This window comes from Peromyscus eremicus, chromosome 16_21, assembly GCF_949786415.1.
Source record: "Peromyscus eremicus chromosome 16_21, PerEre_H2_v1, whole genome shotgun sequence".
Classification (NCBI taxonomy): domain Eukaryota; kingdom Metazoa; phylum Chordata; class Mammalia; order Rodentia; family Cricetidae; genus Peromyscus; species Peromyscus eremicus.
In genome coordinates this window covers 19,126,608-19,149,640 of record NC_081432.1, presented here as the reverse complement: position 1 = coordinate 19,149,640, position 23,033 = coordinate 19,126,608, and the positions used below count along the sequence as shown (strand labels likewise).

General features: G+C 44.1%; 1 protein-coding gene across 3 annotated transcripts; it reads right to left on the bottom strand.

The window, feature by feature from the left end:
* Positions 1-1,962: 1,962 nt before the first annotated feature.
* On the bottom strand, positions 1,963-21,296 carry Nrbf2 (nuclear receptor binding factor 2). Of its 3 annotated transcripts, XM_059282170.1 has the most exons (5): positions 21,174-21,190; positions 10,619-10,703; positions 7,493-7,592; positions 5,356-5,396; positions 1,963-3,457 (listed from the first exon to the last, which is right to left on the bottom strand). In XM_059282170.1, exons 4-5 carry the CDS (start codon positions 5,377-5,379, stop codon positions 2,750-2,752), a joined length of 732 nt encoding a protein of 243 aa, XP_059138153.1. In that variant the 5' UTR covers positions 5,380-5,396; positions 7,493-7,592; positions 10,619-10,703; positions 21,174-21,190; the 3' UTR covers positions 1,963-2,749. The 3 variants fall into 3 exon arrangements, with proteins under 3 accessions (XP_059138153.1, XP_059138152.1, XP_059138154.1); XM_059282169.1 differs by lacking the exon at positions 7,493-7,592 and having other exon boundaries at positions 21,174-21,296; XM_059282171.1 differs by lacking the exons at positions 7,493-7,592; positions 10,619-10,703 and having other exon boundaries at positions 21,174-21,255.
* Positions 21,297-23,033: the final 1,737 nt, after the last annotated feature.

Sequence of the window (23,033 nt, the reverse complement as noted above, 5' to 3'; positions counted from 1 at the left end):
CTTGTGGGTCCTGAGAAACAGCATTTGTCAGGCTGGGATTAATGCCTTTACCCACAGATCCATCTCACCAGCCCCCATTTCTTTTACTTTTAAAATCGGGTTTCCCTATCTGTTCTAGAGTAGGCAAGCAGGACTGGGGGTACAGTCAGTGGCAGAGAGCTCGCCTAACATACAAGGTCTTGAGTCCTATCCCAAGATTGCCAAGGCCTCAGTCAGACTTCTGTACATAGGATGCTGGAAGACACAAAACTAGTTTCTCACTGTCACTGTCCACCAGATGGCACTGTTGGTTATCACTGGTTTCTAAAGGGAAGAACTGAAACATCCCCTAGTAGCTACCTACTTCCTGAAATCACATATTTAACTGACAGGAATTATGACCAAGTGATCATCTTTCACCCCTAACCATCTAAAACATTGGTTCTCAATCTATAGGTCATGACCCCTTTAGAGACTGCACATCATTTACATTACTATTCATTAACAGTAACAAAATTACACTTAGGAAGTAGCAACATGGGTGGGAGTCACCAAACGTGAGGAACTCTACTAAAGGGTCACAGCCTGAGGAGACTGAGAACTACTTGTAGTTGGTAGCTGTTCCAGCTTTGACCGGAAGTACTACCCCCATTGAGGCTTTTGGTAACTGTCACACCTACGAGGCAGGGCCAAGACAGGAGCCCTTAAGACCCGAGATCCAGATGTGCGGGCTCTCTTGGTTCCTGGACCCTGGATGCTGGAGGCAGACCGAGCAGAGTTCTCCAGAGAACACTGCTGGAGTGCACTACACCTTTCCTGGACCCTGTAACCTATCCCTTCACTTGTAAGTTACCCCACAAAATAAACCTCCCTTTTAACTACGTGGAGTGGCCTTAATACTTCCACCAGTAACTACTGCTCTAGAATGATTCCGTAACCCTGAAGGTTTAGATGGCCCAGACTGTGTGTCTCTCACTCTACCTAGTGACATTCAGCTTCAGCACTAAACTATGTTAGCAACTACCTAGGAAGGGCCACCATCAGTCTGGAAGATGCTCAATGTGCAAGTGTGAGCACTTGAGTCAAGTCAGGCATGGCAGCACAGGCCTATAGTCCCAGTGCTGAGGGAAGCAGACAGAAGTGCTCCAGAGCTCGGGGCCAGCCAAGCTAGCTGATCCAGTGAGCTCCAGCTTCAGTCAGAGATCTGGTCTCAAAAGACAAGGTGGAGGAAGACACCTGATGTTGGCTTCTGTTTGCACAGAGCATGCACACACTTTATGCTCTCTGGGAAGAACAACCATGTCTTTCACCAGACATCTGAGTAAATGCCACCTGGTTTTTCTCTTCATCCAGTATCTTACTTTTGACACCTATTGTGTATGGGTTCTCCACTCACCTAGTTTTCTGGTAGAGACTAGTCAATCCGATGTCCTTCAGTTTCCTTCAGTTCTGACACTTACCTGTATGTGGTGTTGGAGCCCTCAAGTGCCCTCCTTGAGCCAAAACACAAGATCCAGGTTTCACTTCTGCTTGCCAACTGGAGGTTAGTCCTTTGGCACAGTTTGGATTCCTTTGCTAGAATAGTCAGGGGAGCAAAACCCATTACCTCTCTAACACACAGACTTGGAGCACAGGCTCCAACAGAGAACCAGACTACACAAGTGCACTACGCAATGTGCACAAGAGCTTCAACAAAACAGACAGAAAGAGGTCTATGAAAACAGCAAAGCAGAAGGATGGGAGGAAGAGCAGCAGAAGTGGCAGTAAGTACCTCATTCAAATCCAAGCTTTCCCTGGTGCTAGGCAAACTCCCTGCATTGAACTACACCCGTCTGTAAAGCTCACTGTAAAGAGGAGGCTGGGATCCCAAGTCTGAAACCAGCATGGACTGTTTACTTCATAGCTGAGCTTTGTGGAAAGAGAAGGCAGGAACACAGGGAGAAGCCACTGAGTGACTTGTTAACCAGCCACATTCAACAAGGGTATGAAACACAATTACTTTATTGATTTCTTACAATCAAATACTGCTAACTAGCATTACTTTCACACATGCATCATTCAGAACAAAGGAGAGTTCCTCAGAATTTACAAATGATGCATCATATAACACAAAGTTAGAACTTAAAATGCACCCTGATTAATTATGTAAACTGGTAATTTTTTTAAAAAGCATAACTAATAATTTGGTTCCTTTCTTCATAAAATGGAAATTTAAATATTTCTCCTGATAGTCTTGAGGTTATCATTATATTATGAGTAGTGCAAACTGTGGCACATACAGTTCCATCTGGAAGGGTGTATCTTACACACCGTATCTCAACAAACAAAATGTGCATAAAATGCATACAGTCAATGCATGATAGAAAGCATGTTCCAAATACAAGTGAGCCTCTCAGGCCACCATATTTAGCTTTTGCATTATCATTTATGGCATTATAGATTAATTACACATGACATACTTTTATACATTTAACCCTGAAGATAAGAAAAATAACTGTTTGAAAAATTATTCCAGGTAGCCATTTGGTTTGTATCATAAGAAAGCGAACCTCCATCCAAGAGTTCAGTGTCTGCCCAGTCGGAAACATGAGCTTTAGTCATAAGATAAATGATGTTTCACAGTGACTTTCCCAGGTCCTGGCACCGCCTCTTCTCCCACAGTATACCAGATGAAGGAGCATTTCTGGGATCCCCTGGGGCATGACTTTCTTTCCCTTTGTATTCTTTTCTGGATTATCTGTGTCACCAGCCTCTCCAATGGCTTTCCATTTTAATCATTCATGAATCCTTTCAGAATGTCCTCAGAAAGCTCCATAAGAGGAAGTTCTGGAGATGGGAAATCCAGAGGAGGAAGATTAGGGATTGGAATGTCCTTGGCTTTCCCAGTGTTTGAGGCAAACTTCTGCCAGGTTGAAGAGGCTGTGGCAGTTTCCGAGTGTGGTGGCAAGCTCCACAGCTCCGACTTCTCTACAAAGTCAGCATCAACGTCCAGCTCCTTCTCTGTCGGACCTCTCAGAAGTCTGGCCTTCTCAGCCTTTAGTTGTTTATTTTCTTTCCTTAACCTTTCATTTTCAGCCACAAGAAATTCCACATGCCTCTTCAAATCTGCAATTTTGGTTGCCTGCTCCTCTATAATTGTTTTATCATCTTTTGGGGCTTTGCTTCCAATACACGGTTCTGTTGGCTCATTCTTTTGCTGAAGTAAATATAGCAGTGTGTCTGGATCCCTGTCAAGGACCCCCTGAACCTCAGGGAGGCGCTTCTCTGTGGAAGGGATGTGTGTCTGAGAAAGAAGAGGGTTCTGGCCCTCCATGTCCTCAGAGGGTTTGTGAGATGCCTGCAGGTGGGGAGCTCCGTCCCTGTCTGTGCTGTGCTGCGCTTTCAAGCGCTCCTCCCGCTTTGCTCTCTTCCACCTCTCCTGGATGAGGAGAAGCTGTTTCATGTGGCTGTCCCGTTGCAGTTCCAGTGATAAGTGAGCCTGGGACGCAGAAGAAAAGGTCAGTGTACAGAACTTAACATTAGAAAGCTCCCAGCCTCAAGTGCCTGAACACTTGCTTGAGTGGTTGTGGAATCTTTAGGAGGTGTGGTCTATGGAGTGGCTTGCCTATGGTGGGCCTTGAGATTCACAGCCAGTGTTCTGCTTCCTGACCCCCGGAGATAACAAGCCACGCTACAGGCGGTCACAGTGGACTGCGCTCCAAGTGTCATGCTTCCCTACGATCCCCTTCATCTGTGGTCTTCCAATCCATAGGGTATTTGGAAAGCTTGCTGCACACCGTATGACAGCCATCACAAGGTCTACACTATCAGCTGTGGTTTGGTTCAGTGTGAGCAAAGTGTTTTTACCCTGCCCATGCTACAGCTTACAGGAACTACGCCCTTAGTTCAGTCACCAACCCTCTTAGGCACCCATCATTATATCATCTTTATAGCTAGGGGTGTAGCTCACTGGAATAATGTTTGCTAGCATATACAAAGACCTGGGCTTGACCCTAGGCCACTGGAAAAAAGTGAACACTTTGGATAAAGATTTTTCAAGAATTATTGAATTTTGTGTTATGTGCATGAGTAGATAGATGTACGTGGAGGTTACAAGAGGTAACTGATCCCCTGCTGTGAGCCACATGGAACCCTGACTAGGGTGGCAAGCCAATGAAGAAAGGACAGACAGACACTTGTCCAGAAAAACTGATGGAGCCATGCCTACTACCACTGCACCCTGGCACCTCAGCGTGTTTGTTTAAAGTACAGCACAGGGCAGCAGCTGGCTCTCTCTGGAGGCAGAAGAGCGGTCTCACGCTGGAAAGAGCAGGGGGCAATGCTGCAGCAGCTAGTTTTTGCACACACCAACCTTCATCCTGGACAGAGGAAGGAGGTTTTGTCAGATGGAACCATATGGGGAAAGGTTTTGCCAACTTGCCATAGGTCTGAAGCTCTGGTCTCTGTTGTGGCTGTGCCCAAGTTAATAATATACATTCACCATTCTGGGCTTCCTCTGTTAACTCCAAACTGCCATGTGGGTGATGGGAACCACAGCCAGTGCTTTTAAGGTCTCCAGCCCCAGAATGAAGGTATTTTTAAGACTTAGGCACAGGCCTTACCCAAACCCATTAAGATAATACAAAGTCATCTCGAAACAGGTATCAAAGTCCAGGTATCCAAGAAACAAATTATTCAGATTTAAATTGCCTCTGACAAGCAAAGTGTTGTCCATCTGGTTCCCCTGGGTCATTCCTGCTCCCTCACTGTGAGCCAGTGTCAAAGGCCAGTGGAGTATTAAGAAAGCTCCTCATGGGCCGTAAAGAAAACACCTGGCAATCTGAGGACTGTAAGTAACAAGAGCAAACAGGAAAGCATGACTGAAACGCCAATGGCGGCTCATATAGTTTTAATTTCCTTCCTAAAATACTGCACATTTTTCAGTGTTTTGAGAAAGGTACAAAACTTTTAGGTTTTTACACAATTCAAATCTCCACAGGAAAACCTATCTTTAAAAAAAAAAAGATTCTATTTTTCAGCTGGGCATGGTAGAATATATCTTTAATCCCAGCACTGGGGAGACAGAGGTGGATGGATCTCAGATTCCAAGGCTATCCTGCTCTACATAGTGTGCTCCAGGACAGAAAGGACTATATAGTGAAAAAAGAAGAAAAAAAGAAAAAGAAAAATCAAAGATTTTTGCTTCTTTGTTTTGATAATGGAGGAGTACATATGCAGTACCGAGGAAGGCCAGAAGAGAGCAGCAGACCCCAGCACTGACGGTGTTTGTAAACTGCCTGGCACAGGGACTGGGAACCATACTTGGGTTCTCTGAACTGCTGAACCATCTCTTCAGGCCCCCAAAACATGTCTGCAAATAGGATTAGCACGTCTCACCTGCTCAGACTGTGTCAACTTCATGGCTTCAGAGAGATAAGCTGGTTAAAACAACAACAACAACAACATATTAATTAATATATGAACAGCATTGTCTTGTAATTTATAGGCTAATAGTGGAAGTGTTTACTGCTCATAATACAGAACTTGGTCTTCTAAGCAACTGTGCTAAAAAGGCAAATCTGAAAACAGTATTAACTTCTCCCCAAAGAGTGTCACTGGTAAAGAAATATTCCCTAACCCATCTTAACTATTGGAGGCTTTAAAATCTCTAAAGTTGGTGGGGCCGGGGACCTGGCCATGGCAGAGTGCTTTGCACAAACCTGGGCCCAACAAGCAGAACAAGAAGATTTGCAGATTTTATGATGAAGGAACTTAAGATTCAATTAGAAAAAATTTTTCTAGAGAAGCAAAATTAAGTTTTACTGAGGCCTCATCTCAACAAAAATATCAATAGATATTCATGAGTGTCCATTTGAATATCTGTACTATATCATTATGGTCTCCTATGAGAACTATTTTTATCAATTGTTTCTGAGCTATACCACCACTATATCAACAGCCTACCACTAATTAGGTACTTAAGAGCCCTAAGCCAGACACTGTGGCACACAGGCAATTCCAGCATTTCAGAGGTTGACACAAGAGGATCCCAAGGATTCAAAACTAGCATAAGCTACACAGACTGTCTATAAACAACACCCAAAAAAACCCCTTAGAATATGATAATATAAGCCGGGCGGTGGTGGCGCACGCCTTTAATCCACCTTTTAACTCGGGAGGCAGAGCCAGGTGGATCTCTGTGAGTTTGAGGCCAATCTGGGCTACAGAGTGAGTTCCAGGAAAGGCGCAAAGCTACACAGAGAAAACCTGTCTCGAAAAGCCAAAATATATATATATATATATATATATATATTTATATTACAAGTTATTGAGGACAGAATAATATGATTTACAAAGACAAACTTCTCTTTGACCTTAACCCAATTCTGGGTGACTTAATCTGTTGAACCTTAATAGGCAATGCTCACATTTTCTCTTTGTGCTAAGAGAAAGCTAACATGATTTGGATGTAGGGTCTCAGGGGCTGAAGAGATGGCTCAGTGGTTAGGAGCACTGGCTGTTCACCCAGAGAATTCCAGTTTGATTCCCAGCATCTACATGCTGGCTTTCAACTATAACTCCAATCTCAGGGGATCCAATGCCCTCTTCTGGCCTCCTCGGGCACCAGGGATAAACACTGTATACAAATGTATATATGCAAGCAAAACACCCATAAAATGAAAAAATAAAATTTATTTATTTTAAATAAATTTTTTTTCTTTTAGAAAATTTAGTCTCATGATGTAGCCCAGGCTACCCTCAAACTCAACCACACTCCTGACTCAGCTTCCTGAGTGCCGGCATTCACAGGTCCGTGGTAGATCTTGAATGTCCCTGAAGCTCCAGTGCTAAAGGCGTCACTGCCATGCCATGGCACACGTGTGGAGGTGAGAGGACAACTTGTGAGAATCGCTCTCTCCTTCCACCGGGTAGGTTCCAGGGACTAAACTCAAGTCACCAGGCTGGGTGGCAAGCATATTACCTGCTCATGTCTTTCCTTGTCCAAGCTGATTTTCTAGAGCTGTCAAGAGGGCACAGTGGCTGAAGGCACTTGTAACACAAGCCCCACACCTGAGTTTAACCTTGGATCCCACTCACCAAGTTGTCCTATAACCTCCAAACATGTACTATAGCACATGTGCACCCCTCCCGCACACACACAAATAAAATAAAGTTCATTCTTTTCAGATATTTCTGTCACAATGATGGAAACTTAACCCAGAACACTAGAGCCCAAAAGTGGGGTCACCGTGTGACTCTGCCTGATGATACTGTGCAGAGGTCACTGGCACTCATCTACAAAAGTTTGGAACTGTGGGGAAGGGAGGCTACAGAAGGCAGCTTCAAAGGCTGTATGCAGAGCTTAGTGGGCAGTTTTGACGAGAACACAGCAACCAGAATGCTGACCAGAATGCAGAGAATAATGTCCAGGCTCAGGAGGGTTCAGACAAAAATGTAACCCTGACTAATACAAAACCAAGAGCAAAGTCTACAATACTCAGGAACTCAAAATTCATTTATAAATTACACTTACAGTCCTTTCCCGTTTTAGCTTTTCATGGCTTTCCTCATCTACTTGTTTTTAGCTTCTGCATTCTGCTATATGTTCCTCTGTAAGGTATTTTATAGTCTTTCTGGAATAATCAGAATAAAATAACAAGTATTACTAATAATGGATCAAGCTCTCGCTCACTGTAAACTTTTTGGAACCTCTGATCTTTACACTAATTTCCCTTTGCAGATATTACAACACTGCTATCTGGTCTTAATCCAAATACTTTAGAGATTTTTTTAATTTCACGACTTACAATTTCCTGTCTGCTAGGTTCTAGCAACCTTGAGATTCAAATTAGATGTTTTTTCTCCAGGAAAAAAGATGAACTATCATCTTTGCTCCAGCCATACTGGCCAGGCTTATATACTTCTCTTCGACTTTCCCTGGCCCTTTACTCTTGTTATACGTCTGTCCAGCTGCATTCTATTTCTTTCCCTTTTGTTCATCTGTTTGCAAACCTGTTGTGACTTTCTATCCAGTGCTCTGCTATTACTTGGATACACTATGAAATTTTCTTTTGACATCCCTCACATTGTCTGTATACGCTTGTCTCCTCTGAACTACATTTTGCTTTAAACCACCAACTTAACAATTAGAATTGCTTTCACAAAATCAAGTTTAAAACAACTGGAAATGCTGACCTTGGCAGAGCCCTGAAACTTACATATATACCTACGGATAATCCAAAAGTGCAAAAAATTCAGCAAGGACCACGCTACCACTTTAGACATTTCCCACAATAAAGTCTTAGAGCTGGGACAAGAAGAAAAAGAAAAAAGTTATTTTAAAGAAAAAGGGGAAGGAGAAATGGCTGGGCCATTAAGAGCACTACTGCTCGTTAAAAGGACCCAGATTTGGTTCCTAGCACCCACATAGGGTTGTTACTCCAATTCCAGGGGATCCAATGTCCTCTCACCTCCAAGAGCACCTGCACCTCCACTTTAACCTATGACATACATTCACTAAGGTTAATGAACCAGGGCTCTCATCCATATCATGGTTTTCTTAAACATGGTCTATCACGGGAGTTACTACAAATCAACCATCTGATCTGGTTAATAATATGGTTGAGGAGAGACTTAAGACCACTAGTTTCATGTTGTAGAAAACTACACCAAACAAGCAGGCATCCATGTCCACATAAATATAAAGCAAGTATTATTTTAAAATAGAAAAGATGAAAACTTGGTTTCCTCACTTTGATAATCTAATACTGAAATCTATGAAAGGATTATCTCAAAAAAAATTTTTTTTACTTAATTTTTTTTCATATATTTCGATATTTTCTTTCCCTTCCCAACTCCTCCCAGATCCTTTCCACCTCCCTACCCACCCAACTTCTTGTTTTCACTCTCTCAAAGAAAAAAACAAAAACAAACAAAAACCAGTAAGACAAAAAATATCAAAACAAAATTAAAATGCTCAACCCCACACTCCCAAACGCATGAGGTCTGTTTTATGCTGGCCAGCTGCTCCTGGGCATGGGGCCTGCCCTGGCGTGTGGTTGATATTCCCATGGCACTGCACTAGAGAAAATCCATTTTCCCTTCCCCAGCAGGTATCAACTGCAATTAGCTTCTTGGTTAGAGTGGGACTTGTTCACTTCCCTTTCTCAGTGCTAGGATTTTCTGGTTTGAATCTGTAGAGGTTGTACACATGCTGTCAGTCTCTGTGAATTCATGTCTATCAGTCCTATTGTGTTCAGAAAAATCTTAACAATACTGGCAATTGTAATGCAAGACTAATAGTAAATAGTAAGAACCACCCTCAAACCTACCTATTTGCAAGTTCTCTACCACTGAGCTACACTGCCTAGTCTCACATAGTTGTTCAAGTCTTCAAAGACAAAAGATCTTAGGGATAATTTTTTTCCTCTCTTTCATGTTCTTCAGAATATCTTGCACTTAGTGTACAACATGCTGCGATGATTCACTCCACTTTAACCTATGACATACATTCACTAAGGTTAATGAACCAGGGCTCTCATCCATATCATGGTTTTCTTAAACATGGTCTATCACGGGAGTTACTACAAATCAACCATCTGATCTGGTTAATAATATGGTTGAGGAGAGACTTAAGACCACTAGTTTCATGTTGTAGAAAACTACACCAAACATAAAAATACTCAAAATATTTCTGAGATGCCCAGTTATGTACTCAAACCTATACAGCAGACACATGGGCACACTACAATGGTAAAGCCAATTCTTTGTTGGTGGTTTTAGGAAAGAGACTAGCTGTAGAGTCGTAGCTGGGGTCAAATTGTGTGAAGTTCCCACCTCTCACCAAAGTGTGAGGATTATAGGTGTGAGCCACTCACCAACACAACTAATTTAAGTTGTTTTCAGCTGGGTGTGACTGGCACATACCTTTGATCCAAGCACTTCAGGAGGCTGAGGCAGGAGGAGTGCTCAAGTCTGGGAAGTAACCTAGGCTATATGAGTACTAGGATATCAAGAGCTAGCTAAGCAAGGTCCGGAATCAAAACATATTCTCTCTCAACAATTACTTACAGGTACAACATACCAAAGATTTATCTAAAGTAGAACCCACTGTGACTTTGTATTTCAACAGTAAAATAACATTCTTTTCCCTGCAGGAAAGAACTCTGCTCTCGTCAGAAGGGAAGGAAAAGTGCTTCCTAGCAGACCTTGTTCTAGAACAGACACGACCATTCCACCTATTGTCGATGAGACACAAGCTCTGGAAAACAGGGCCCTCAGTTCTATTATGAAGAAGCTAACTCAGAAATTTGGGTCTCTATATGGGTCTCTGATAAGAAACCAATGAATGCTAAGTGAATGCTTACACTAAGCTCCATCTCCAGCCCCAGAAACCCAATAACTAAATGACATTTAGCAGTAGTAGATACAGTATACGTGTATACTGTATACACACACACACACACACACACACACACACACACACACACACACACACACACGTCAGAGCTAAATGACAATTACCAATAACGAAGTATTCTTGTTCCTTTTGTTTTGTGATAGGCTTTCACTTGGCAGTCTAAGCTGGCCTCCAAATCATGGCAATACTCCTGGCCTCAGTCTACCAACAGCTCTATGTAGTATTTCTTAAGAAAAATACCTGTAGCCTTTTTGTGACAAGAAATCGCCTCTTCGTATTTCCCAGCAGCTAACAAACGGTCTGCTCGTCGGCTCTGTTGGTGAGCCTAGAAGACAAACATTCTGTGTTACTCCAAATTATAAAACAAGACTTTGAAAAAACAAAGTGGTGGTGAATACTTTTAACCCCAGCACTGGGGAAGCAGAACTCTGTGAGTTCAAGGCCAACCTGGTCTACAGAGTGAGTTCCGGGACCAGGGTTGTTACACAGAGAAACCCTGTCTTGAAAAACAAACAAACAAAAAACCCCAAAACAAACAAACTATGCTATGCAAGGAGCCAAGCCTAGAACCATATCATCTGATAGGAACTGGCAACTCCTCTCTACCCATAACCCTCTTCAGTTATCGGTTCTAACTGCTAAATGACCTCTATTCTTCCACTGCTCAGAGTAACCAAAAGAGTTACAATCCCGGGTAGTACTCAAAACATGCACTTTCTTGATATTTAACTAGATATTTCAAAGAAACATTTTGTACTTTCAATAGTCTGTATAGTCTAAAAACTTTAACCAGGAAACATATCATGAAAAATTCAAACTTCTCTTATAGCTGTTCATTCTTCCCTTTACACATTAAAAAACTACTTGCCTTAAAATTTTTAAAAATATGCAGTTGAAGGATTCTGATATTAATATTTAATATTAATATTTCTTCATGTACAATTCATCAAAAAAAAGAGGTAAACTTAAGAGGATCTAAAAATCAAAGGGCTTAGATACCCCTACTGTTGAGGTGTATGGATTAAACAATGCTGTCCTTACATGGATACTTAAAGTTTCCCAAAGCCTCCAGCCATAGAGCCACACACCTGTAATGCTGGCTCTCAGGAGGAGCAAAGTCATCTCCTGCTAGCTCATGTTAGCCTGATCAATGCAGCAAGACTATGTCATAAAAGACCAAAGGCGCCAGGCGGTGGTGGCGCACGCCTTTAATCCCAGCACTCGGGAGGCAGAGGCAGGCAGATCTTTGTGAGTTCGAGGCCAGCCTGGTCTCCAAAGCGAGTTCCAGGAAAGGCGCAAAGCTCCACACAGAAACCCTGTCTGGGGGGGGGGGGGGGGGGAGATCAAAGGCTAGAAGGTGTAGTCAGTGGTAAAACATCTGTCTAACATTGCAAGGCTTTCAGTTCCATTCCCAGAATGGCAATAAATAAATAAATTAATAAGTTAGTAAGTGAATGAATGAATCCTCCAAAGATGGATGGATGGATGGATGGATGGATGGATGGATGGATAGATAGATAGCTCAGGACACAGCACCTGGCTAGCACTTATGAGGCTGTTAGATCACAAACTATGGACTGGAGAGATGGCTCAGCGGTTAAGAGCACTGGCTGTTCTTCCAGAGGCCCCAGGTTCAATTCCCAGCAGCCACATGGTGGCTCACCACCATCTCCAATGAGATCTGGCGCCCTCTCTGGCCTGCCAGCATACATGCAGACAGAACACTGTATGCATAATAAATAGATCACAAACTGCAACAACAAAAGAGCTTGAATACATAGCTTTGTCGACCTGTTTCCTTCTCTTCTTTAACAAGGCCAGTAACTTACATTAAGATTATACTATTTAGCCGGGCGGTGGTGGTGCACGCCTTTAATCCCAGCACTCGGGAGGCAGAGCCAGGCGGATCTCTGTGAGTTCAAGGCCAGCCTGGGCTACCAAGTGAGTCCCAGGAAAGGCGCAAAGCTACACAGAGAAACCCTGTCTCGAAAAACCAAAAAAAAAAAAAAAAAAAAAAAAAAAAAAAAGATTATACTATTTAGATAGACGGGAAAAAGAAAGCAATAGAAGGGCGGGGGGGAACAGTCTGGTCTTTCCTCTCTTAACAAGTCTACAGATGGCTTAGCAAAGCTTCTTTACAAAGCAAAGAAAGGTCTGGGGCAGGTGCATACCTGTGATTACAGCACTCAGGAGTAAGGGAAGAGAAGTGAGTGGGATGCCAGAGTGGGACCTTTTCTCAAACAAAAAGACAGGCATACAAGCATGTGCATGGTGGATGTGGTGGTTAATTGTTTTTAAATCAACTTAACACAAGCTTAGGTTATCTGTGAAGAAAGAACCTCATCTGATACTACGCCCACATCAGAGTGGCCTGTAGGCAAGCCTATAATGACTGATGTGGAAGGGCCCAGTACACAATGGGCAGGGCCACCCCTGGGCAGTTGGTCTGGGGTTAAGAAAGCAGGGTTGAGCAAGCCATGAGGAGCAACCAAGTAAGGAGCATGCTTCCATGGGCTCAGCTTTAGTTCCTGCCCTGACTTCCCTGGACGATGGACTACAAGCTGTTGAGTCATAAACTTCTTCCCTACACCGATTTTGGCCACTGTCTTAGTTACTATTCTACTGCTCCAGTGAGATACCATGACCAGGGCAACTCTTATAAAAGGAAGCATCTGAGACTTGCTTAGTTTTAGAGGGTTAGTCTATAATTATCACAGTGGGGAAGCAGCAATCATGGTGTTGGGCCAGTAGTTGAGAACTTTACATCCTGATCCACAGGCAGCAGGCAGAGACTGGGCCTGGAGTAGGCTTTTGAAATATCAAAGACATCCCCAGAGACACCTCCTCCAACAAGGCCACACCTACTCCAAGAAGACCACACCTCCTAACCCTTCTGGGCAAATATTTGAGTCTATTGGGGCATTCTCATTCAAACCACCACATTCATGGTGTTTATCATAGCAATGGAGAACAAAAATGTCTCAGAGCCTTAATTGTAGCAGAGAGAGAGAGAGAGGGAGAGGAGAGAGAGAGAGAGAGAGAGAGAGAGAGAGAGAGAGAGAGAGAGAGAGAGAGAGAGAGAGAGAGAACAGTACTGGTAACCCTTGTTCACAACAGCATTATTCACAATATCCAAAATGGGACTGTTAGAATTCTGCCCTTACTTACTCCAACTGCATGACCGCACATGCACACTTTAGGAGTTAAGCAAAGGGTCTTGCATCTTACGTCATCAGTGTGCGCTGGCAACTACGTGCACGCTGTGTGGTCAAGCAATCAGCGCATGTGTGGTGTAGCTCCGCATGTGTGGTGTAGCTCCGTAAGCCGGCCTGTGCATGTTCACTGGGAACTCTTAAAAAGCCGAAGGTAGACCCCACCCTCTCTCTCTGCTCTCTGCATGTGCTCCTTCCCAGGCTTGGTTCTCTTGTACCCCCCCCCCCACACACACACACCCCTCTTCCTCCTAATAAAGCTCTGAAACTAATACCAGGTTCTGTCGTGACCATGACCTTTCCACGCAGTAACCAGCGTTGTTTATCATTCATTTCAGGGACCAATGCAAATATTCACAACAGAGGAATAGACAAATCAAGGAGAGTATGTCTGCTCAAGGGAATCTATTCAGTCTTAAAAGGGAAGGGGCATCTCACAACAATATGAATATACTTAACCTTATTGAACTATGCCCATAAAAATGATTAAAATGACAAATTCTATGGGTTTATGTGTTTTTTAAGTGAAAACATTAATCTGTTCTGTCAGGTGTAAAATGACTTATCTTGAAGGCTTTTCATGAAATGTACCATAACTGCTTCATAGAAATCACTTTTGCAACTGACATTACAGATACACGTTGGGCTTGTGTGTTGAGTGATACTCAACACAAAGCAAAGGTGGAGACAGAAACAGAAACTGGCACTTCTGCTTGCATTCCCCTACTTCTATGTCTGTAAAGAAGAAACAAACTGTTTTTAAAGGCAAGATCATCCCTTCCCATGTTCCAGAGAGCTTTTATTCTTCAAATAGCAATTATGCAAACTTTCCCCATAATCTCAATTTATGAATAGAGGCTTAAAATAATAGGTTAATTTTAACCATGGAGGCTTGGACTGAGCAAAAAGTATGTTCTGAGCACCTAAATATTTTCTAGTATCCAGGTAAAACATCTGGAGTGGGATGGAGCAGATTTTTGAGATAGGATCCTATGTCTGGCCTTGAAATCCTGGTTCTCTCGCCTCTACCTCCTCCTACACGCTGGGAGTACAAATGTGCACTGCTCCCAGATGAAAGGGCACATCTTTTGAGAAGACTGTACAAACAATGAAAGCTGGCAGATGATCTGCAAACAACAGCGGTATTCAATCAACAAGGTCTTAGGTAGGAAGCAGAAACAGAACAGTGAATGAGGGTATCACATGCAGGTGTCTTCACCTTTTTTGAGCTCTAAAAAAATTAAAAAGCCCACAGCTTTTCTTTCACAAAAGAAAACTTATGTGAAACCCCACAGCACCTTATAACAAGGACAGTACAGCAGACCCAACCCTACCAAGAGCCAAGGTGCTCTAGAATCAAGTTCTGACTCTCACTCTAACCTAGCTAAGTTGTTCACTTACTCAGTAATAAATCTGAACCAGGTCACTGTTTAGGAGTTGTAAAGAGAATTCAAACCATTTGGGCATCTGGTTAAAATGCAGGTTTTCAGCCTGTAGTTTTGCAGTAAAGTTTGCAAATCTACTGAGGTGAGGCTGTGACTGAGGCTTATGGACACATCTTAAGAAAAAATCAAGGACAAGCCAGGCATGATGGTGCACACTTTTAATCCCAGCACCTGGGAGGCAGAGGCAGGAGGATCTCTGGATCTCTGAGTTGGAGGTCAACCTGGTCTACAGAGTGAGTTCCAGGACAGTCAGGGGTCTACAGAGAAACTCTGTCTCAAAAATAAAGAAAAAAGAAAGAAAAAAAAAGAAAAGGAGGAGGAGAAGAGAAAGAAGAAAAGAGAAGAGGAGGAAGGAAGGGAGAGAGGGAGGGAGGGAGGGAGGGAGGGAGGGAGGGAGGGAGGAAGGAAGGAAGGAAGGAAGGAAGGAAGGAAGGAAGGAAGGAAGGAAAGCTCAGAAACAAGGTGCAAGGATAAAGTGCAATCCAAGTCATCACAGATGATGGCTCACACCTCTAATCCCAACCCTAAGGAGGCTGAAGCAGGATCACAAGTTAGAGGCCAGCCTGTAACTTCAGACACTGTCTCAGCTCCATGTTTGCCAGGCATGGTGGTACACACCTATAATCCTAGTCCTTGGGAAGTGGTGAAGGATGAGGAATTCAAAGTCATCCCTAGTCAAACCCATAATGAGTTTGAGACCAGCCTGAGCTACATGAGACCCTGTCTCTAGACAAATGGTAATAAAAAGGTAGACAATACTATAGAAACCTATTTTGATAGTTATTGTTATTTTTTTAAGGACTCTTTAGGATTCCCACTTAAAAACTGATCTGTTTAAATACTGTTATTGGTACGATTACAGCCATTAAAATAAATCCATGAGTATGTTTCTTTAGAAATTCAAAGTAAAAACTAGAAAATCAAAACACAGTCTACCTCTTTCTGTACACTGCTTTTCCTTAGCAACTGTGATTCCTATGGCAGGGGCCATTCTTATATTGTCTGGCTTTCTGGACACTTTAAAAAGAATCCCAAACCCTGAATTTTCAAACCTGGGTTCAGAAAGCAAGTACAGCAATAAAACTTCAAATGGTTTTAACTACATGACATTCTGAGAGTGGCCAGGCAGAAACACAGGCCTGAAGAAAGTGAAACAGTCCAAAGCCTATCAAAGGAATCCTACTCCTGAGTTCCAGACTCCACAGGCTCTTGGACATTGTACATTGCTCTTCCCGCCCCTTTCTCTGGGCAGTATCTCTTTGGACTTAAGCTAATAGAAGTGAGCTTCCATTATCTAAAACCAACAAAAATCCTAGAAACCACAATTGGTTACTAAGTGAATGAATTTACTCTCAAGGATTTTTTGCTTCTTCAGGCTGCTTTAAAAATGCAAGTTCAGGGCTACCTTTCTCAGCACGGTGGTGCTTGCCTGTAGTGCCAGCACACTCAGGGGCAGAGCTCTGTCAGTTGGAGGCCAGCCTGGTCTACACAGCAAGTTCCAGGACACAGAGCAATCTTGTCTCAAAACAAAACAAAAAACCTCCAAGGTTATAAATTAGAGTATCTTCTGTATCTTCCAATTTATTAATTTCTAAGCTGGAGGAAGTGCTATATTAAGAGGAAAAGAGAACACCATTCCAAATATTAGAAAGAAGGCAGAGGATAGCTACTGTATTCCTGACAGGTATGGTCTTCAACTGGGAGCAAAGGAGAAATGGTATCCTTATGCCCCTGTCCTAGTCACTAGACAGGTATCAAGCAGTATCTCCAAACATGTGCACGAGTCAACTGTCTAATCAGCAGAACAATTAAACCGGAGGTAAGTGCTCCGGTGAACTTGAGGACCTCATTTCAACTCTGAAGACCAACTTTCCCCTTGTGCTACTTTGTCTATCGGCTTCTTCCTCCGTCAGTCTCTATTGAGCTTGTTCTTGTTTTTCCAAAACTGTCATCACCTGCTGTGTAGACAGTGAGAATTGAGTATAGGATTCTCATAACAGGTTATGAAATCAATTTGGTGAATTCCGATAGTATTAAAAAATCCAGAGGCTACAGAGACACCTAAGCAGTAAGAGCGCAGGCTGCTCTTCCAGTGGACCTAAGTGTGATTTCCAGCACCCACATGGTGGCTCACTAAGGTCTGAAACTCCACTTCCTGGGGACCTAATGGCCTCTTTTGGCCCAAAGGCACCAGGCACATATGTGGTATACAAACATACATGAAGGCAAAACTCTCTCTCTCTCTCTCTCTCTCTCTCTCTCTCTCTCTCTCTCTCTCTCTCTCACACACACACACACACACACACACACACACACACACTTTAAACCATCCAACAGTAAGTATTACAGCACCTCATATACAACAAAAGTTAGAGTTTGGCTTTATTTAGTGTAAAATGTGAGAGGCCCATGTTTCTGCAGAAACCCAAGATATATTCCACAATATAGCAAGCTTGGCAGTATTACACACAAAACTGACTTATCAATCTGTAAGGACTTCTCAGTGCAGATCACAGGAAAGCAGATGAGTAAATAATGCCCTAACACAAAGCTCAATGATTTATTTTAGATTCTAGCTTTCAAACCCCACTATCTCAACTTATTCTGCATTTCAATGTCATAATCTATAACATCGGTAGAATAGCTCATCTAGCTACTAAGGCAAGATAAACAAGAGAAATAATGAAGCCCTGCCATTTACTAATTGTTGGCTATAAATTAGCACTCCATTACCACCAATCCCCACCCCCACCCAAAGTCCAACCCTACCTATGGCACAGGATTTATTTTCCTTAGGTTATTTTTGGGGTAACATAAAAGGGATTAAAATAGCCTCTTTTTTTCTTTAAAGATTTTAATTCTAACATGCCTGGCATAAGACAGTTACAAAGACTTCAGCTACATAAAAGGTGGCCATTCCTTAGCCAATGATAGGAATCTTTTCCTTGTATGAGATGCTTGAAAGCATTAACCACTTCAGGCAAAGTAAGAACTAAGTACTCCAGAAGGAAGCTCAGGTTTCCAACAGACACTCCCAGTACTCTTAAGCCTGAACAGAGAGAAAGCAGGTGTGACTGAAGGATGAACACATAAAAAGCAAGACAACAACAAAACACGTGCAGGTGAGGAAGTCACGTGGGCACAGCCTGCAGCAGCCACAGCACGCAAAGCAGGAACAACAGTCATGCACACTGAGATCTGACATCACTACCCAAGTTGGCAGCACTGGAAATTATCTCACGGAAGTTCTGACGATCATTTGCTACCAGCTGAATGCCAAAATTGAATGCATGGAAAAAAATACCTAGCACACACTAGGTGATTTTATAAGTTACAATCTTTCCATATTAAAAATGAACAAGCTGTGTGTGGTGGTACAGGCTTGTCATCACAGCGCTGAGGAAACTGAGGCAGGAGGATCACAGGTTGGAAGCTAGCCCGAACTACACACTGTGGCCTGGTCTTATGACCCTACCTCAAATAAGCAAATAACACACAGGAGAAAACTTGATAGAACAAATATATCCAGAATTGAAAACAAAGGAAATAAAATTTCTCTTGACCAACTCCGAAAATTAGAGAGCTAGCACATCTGTAACAGCTACATCCTAAAATGTAGTACTAATCCAAACTAGTTTCTTCCATGTCCTGAAAATTCATTGTGAAGAAATTAGCCCTGCTATGACCCTAACAATGAAACTCCATAGCAGAGGCAGTGGTGACATACAGCTCAATACAGACCCATGAAAATGACAAGTACACTAACATGGAAGTATTGCTAGAAGCAGGTCATAATGAGTTGGAATGCAAAAATGTACTTAAGTCACTGACCTAAGAGATTATTTAATTTCCCTCAATTCAGGTGTGTTCATCAATAAATCTCTCAAACAATTCTTACTAAATTCCAAGGATGCTCTGAGGACATAGGGCTCTAAACCCATGTACAGTAGTGAAGTCCTTATATTATGAATCTGTAGTACACACCAATGATAAACTTGTATAGTTTACTAGAATTTACAAAGAGACTCATTAAGTCACAAAATTCAGAGCTACCTGTAATGTTGATACTGTGGTGTATTCACTGACAATGAGAGAGAGAGAGAGAGAGAGAGAGACAGACAGACAGACAGACAGACAGACAGACAGACAGACAGACACAGAGACTGACTATCTTCAAAACTTTAAGTCCAGGGCTCAGGGGATAAAGACACTCGACACCAACTTGGTTACCTGAGTTGAATCCCCAAACCCACACTGTGGAGAACTGACACTCCCAAGTTGTCCACACATGTGAAACACACACATACACTCTCTAACAGAGGCTTACCAGTGCTACTTTTCAACACTCTTCATGCAAGTAAACGTCCAGCAAACAGCTAGGCTGGATGTCAGAAATCTTCAAAATCTCAAATGGCTTAAAAATTCAAGCTGCCACATCTCTGAAGTTTGACACATAAATTTTAAGACTGGATAACAAAATTGCGCTAGCCTAATTTACCTATTTAACAAAAACAAACAAACAACAACTTACCAGGGCATGGAGGCATGGGCCTGTAAGACCAGCATTTACAAAGGAGGATGATCCAGTGCTTGAGACCAGCCTAGGCAACAGAGTGAGCTGGAAGCTAGCACAGCTCAAGTGAACAGTAGATAAATAAAAGCTCTGCTGCCATCATTTACCTAATTTTTCCTAGACTGAGCACTTGGTGCTCCACCTCCCACTGAAACCCAGTTTCAGTCCTCTCATAAGTCACAACACACTAGTTGAATAGTTAGCTAGGGTCATGCTACACCCAGCTGCCAAATAAAGTGAAGCTACCTGGAACTGAACCAGGGATGGCTCTGCAAGGACACTTGAACTTTGAAGCACTTTGTAAACAGCTGGCTCCGACTAATAATCTTCCTGTGGAGTTTCAGTATCGAGCCATCCACGCTTCACCCCGCAAACTGTATTGACCATGCGAGTTCTCTTAAAAACAAGAGGTGCAAGATGTACCCCTGGCTTTCAAAAACTCACCAATCTAGTCCAATCGTCCTTAAGTGTAACCAACTTAGAGATGGATGCAGGGCCTAACTTAGTAACTCTGGGATGGGCTCCTCGGAGCTGCTAACCTGGCCTCCAGCGAGGTGATCACTCTCAAGCGGTCAAGCTCAAGTCCAAATCTCATTAAAGTGAAACGTCAAGGGCTTTATGGTCTCATTATAAGAGTGGCTAAATCCTCCAACGTTCTATCTAGAAAGCACAGTTCTACGTGCCTAGTATCTGTGTACGCCTTTAATCCTCACAAGAAACCTGAAAAAGAAAACGAGGTGAAAATGTTTGCTCAAGGTCCTGAAGCTATTAGGTGACTAAGCCAGAGTTCAAATCCAAGCAGATTTCTGGCTCCAGAAATCTATACTCTCAAACCACAGGCTCTGGCTTTCCTGCACAGCACGAAGAACCAGGCTCTTCCAAGCCAGCAGGGCCGAGTTCCAAAGGGAGAAATCAATCCTCCGCGGTTTGTTCGCAACCCCACCACCACCACATCAAAAACCACCTACAAACTTGGGACTTCAAAGTTCTAGTCTGCAACGCTAAGAGATCACACGTCTGCATCTAAATTACGTGAACCTTTCCCAGGAAACCCAAAGACGCCCGGCGACCACTCTGGGAAGAAAAAACAAAACAAAACAAAACTCTGCGAGCGGTTTGGGGTTTTGGGGGGTTGTCTGGGAGAGGTCTTTTTTTTTTTTTTTTTTTTTTTGCTTTTTGCCTAAAACAATAAGGACCGGGGTGGTCCCTCCGCTTTTTCTAAGAAAGCGGACATCTCTGGTACTTTCAAGAGACCTAAAGCAATGAGACTGGGCTGCGGGGAGGGGACTGTGGCTCCTATCCAGCTGTTTCCAAGGGGCCTCGGTTGGCGCAGCTGGGAGGGCAGCCTGGAGATGGGGGGGGGGGTGAGGGAGGTGCGGCCCGGACACCCCGACTTTGCCCGCGGCCTGCAGGCGGCTACGTGGCGCCGGGACGCGGTCCCAGCAGGGCAGGAGCGACGGGCCCCGCGGGAGCGGCCTGGGCCCCGGGGGTCGCGGTTCCCCCTGACGATCCGGGTTGTCCCTCCGCCCGCGTTCCCCCGTCCGCCCGCGACCACCACCACTCACAAGGTTGAGGGGTCCTTCCATCACTTCCATAGACCCCGGGGTGAGCGGCGGCCCGAGGCGGAGCGGCGGCGCCTGGGCACATGGAGGGGCAGCGAGGGCAGGAGACGCGGCGGCTGGCGGGCTGGCGGGAGGCTCCTCTCGGCGCCCGGAGCCGGCAGGGAGAGCCCCAGAGCGACGGCCGCGCCACTTCCGCCTCCGACGCCGCGCCGCGGGGCCGGCCCTGCGTCGCCACGCACGGCGCCCGTCGCGTCACGCGCCGGCGGCGGGGGGCGGGGCTCCGGAGGGTGGGGGGGGAAAGTGAGGACGGGAGGGGGCGGGGCCAGGGGGCGGGGCCATCCGCTCACTGGTGACGTGAGCCCCAGCCCCTCGCGCGAGAGTCTGAGGTTTAGGCTGCTTGACCTCGGCCCCTGCGTCACGTGAGGAGCTGGTGGGGGGCTTGGTGGTCTGGATAGTAGTTAATATGGTCTCTTTGCGCAGTTGGTCTTCCTTGCTTCCTTCCGGCAGGCTTTCCCAGACCCTCTCTTTGTCCCCTCCACCCCTCCTTTCCCGTGTCTGTTCTCACTGTTGACTGTTTCAAGAAGCAAATTTGAGCCAAGTTTATGTCATGCTCCAGGTCGCCCTAGAGGAGGTCTCCACACGTTTACCTTCTGTGAAACAGTCTGTATGTAACCCAGACCTTGAACACGTGTCAGCCCTTGTACCTCAGCCTCCTGGGTACTGTGAGCAAAAGCAGATGCCACCATACCTCCACTCCATCTTGGGGACTGACAAAGAAATAAGTGACCCCAGGCTTAGACTCAAGAGTTGCTCACAAACTAATACTAAAACAAGAAGGATTGCAAACAGCCAATGATAACGGTTCTTCAACAACTATGTACCAAATCACTGAGCCGAGTTCCTTCTGTTCCAGAATCTACTGACAAGTAGCTATGGGAAAGGGGGATAGAGAGGAGTTGAGAGGGAGAATAACCAAGATACAGTTGGATGAAGGAAACAGGGATTATCTGGGGATTTTACAGTACCAAATGCCATAAAGAGAAATCAAAGAACTGCATGAATGAACTGTATGGAATAGCAAACAGACCTGACTTCAAGTTCATGACTCATCTTCTCTCAATGATGGACTGCAACCTGGAATTGTAAACCGAATAAACCTTTCTCTCTGATAGTGCTTGTGGTCAAGGTATTTTATCACAGCAACAGAGCAGAAACTACAACCATGGCATAGTAAAGTATTTCAGACTCTCTCAAGATGATAAAACTGAAAAGCAGACCTTGTTAAAATAGATAATAGTCAAAAGAGTACTGAATCACTGCAACATTCACAATGGTCAGCTGCCCAGTGAACATGCTCAATAACTCTGAAATAAACTTCAGCAGCTGGACAAGGAAGGAGCATGTGGTCCATTCAAGGGTGTATGTTTGCAAGCACCTTTACATCAGAGGGAAAAAAGGTACCCAAACCTTGGCCATGAACATCATGTCCACCAGTCCCATCACAGGCTATGAGAACATGCTTTGAGTGGCCAGAACTGTGAGTTGCAAAGACCTTAGAGCAGTCCAGATTGCATCTCATGCAGTATGTCCTTTGGTCATCTACAGAAAATGCCCGTTCATTCTCAGGCTACAAACGGAAAGTTGCCGAAGTCCCTGGACCATTCTAGCTGTGAACACAGTGGACATGCCTGTTACTGAACAAATCAGTAAGTCTCATTTGCCGCATGGAGCTAGAGACTTTTGAAAGAGCTGGTCTTATGACGCCCCCAGTGCTGTCAGCTCCCCAGGGAAAAGCAGTCTATGTGACAAAGTTCAGCCCTGAGTGGTTCATTCCCCAGGGGCTTGCCGAGTTAGAAGGGTTCC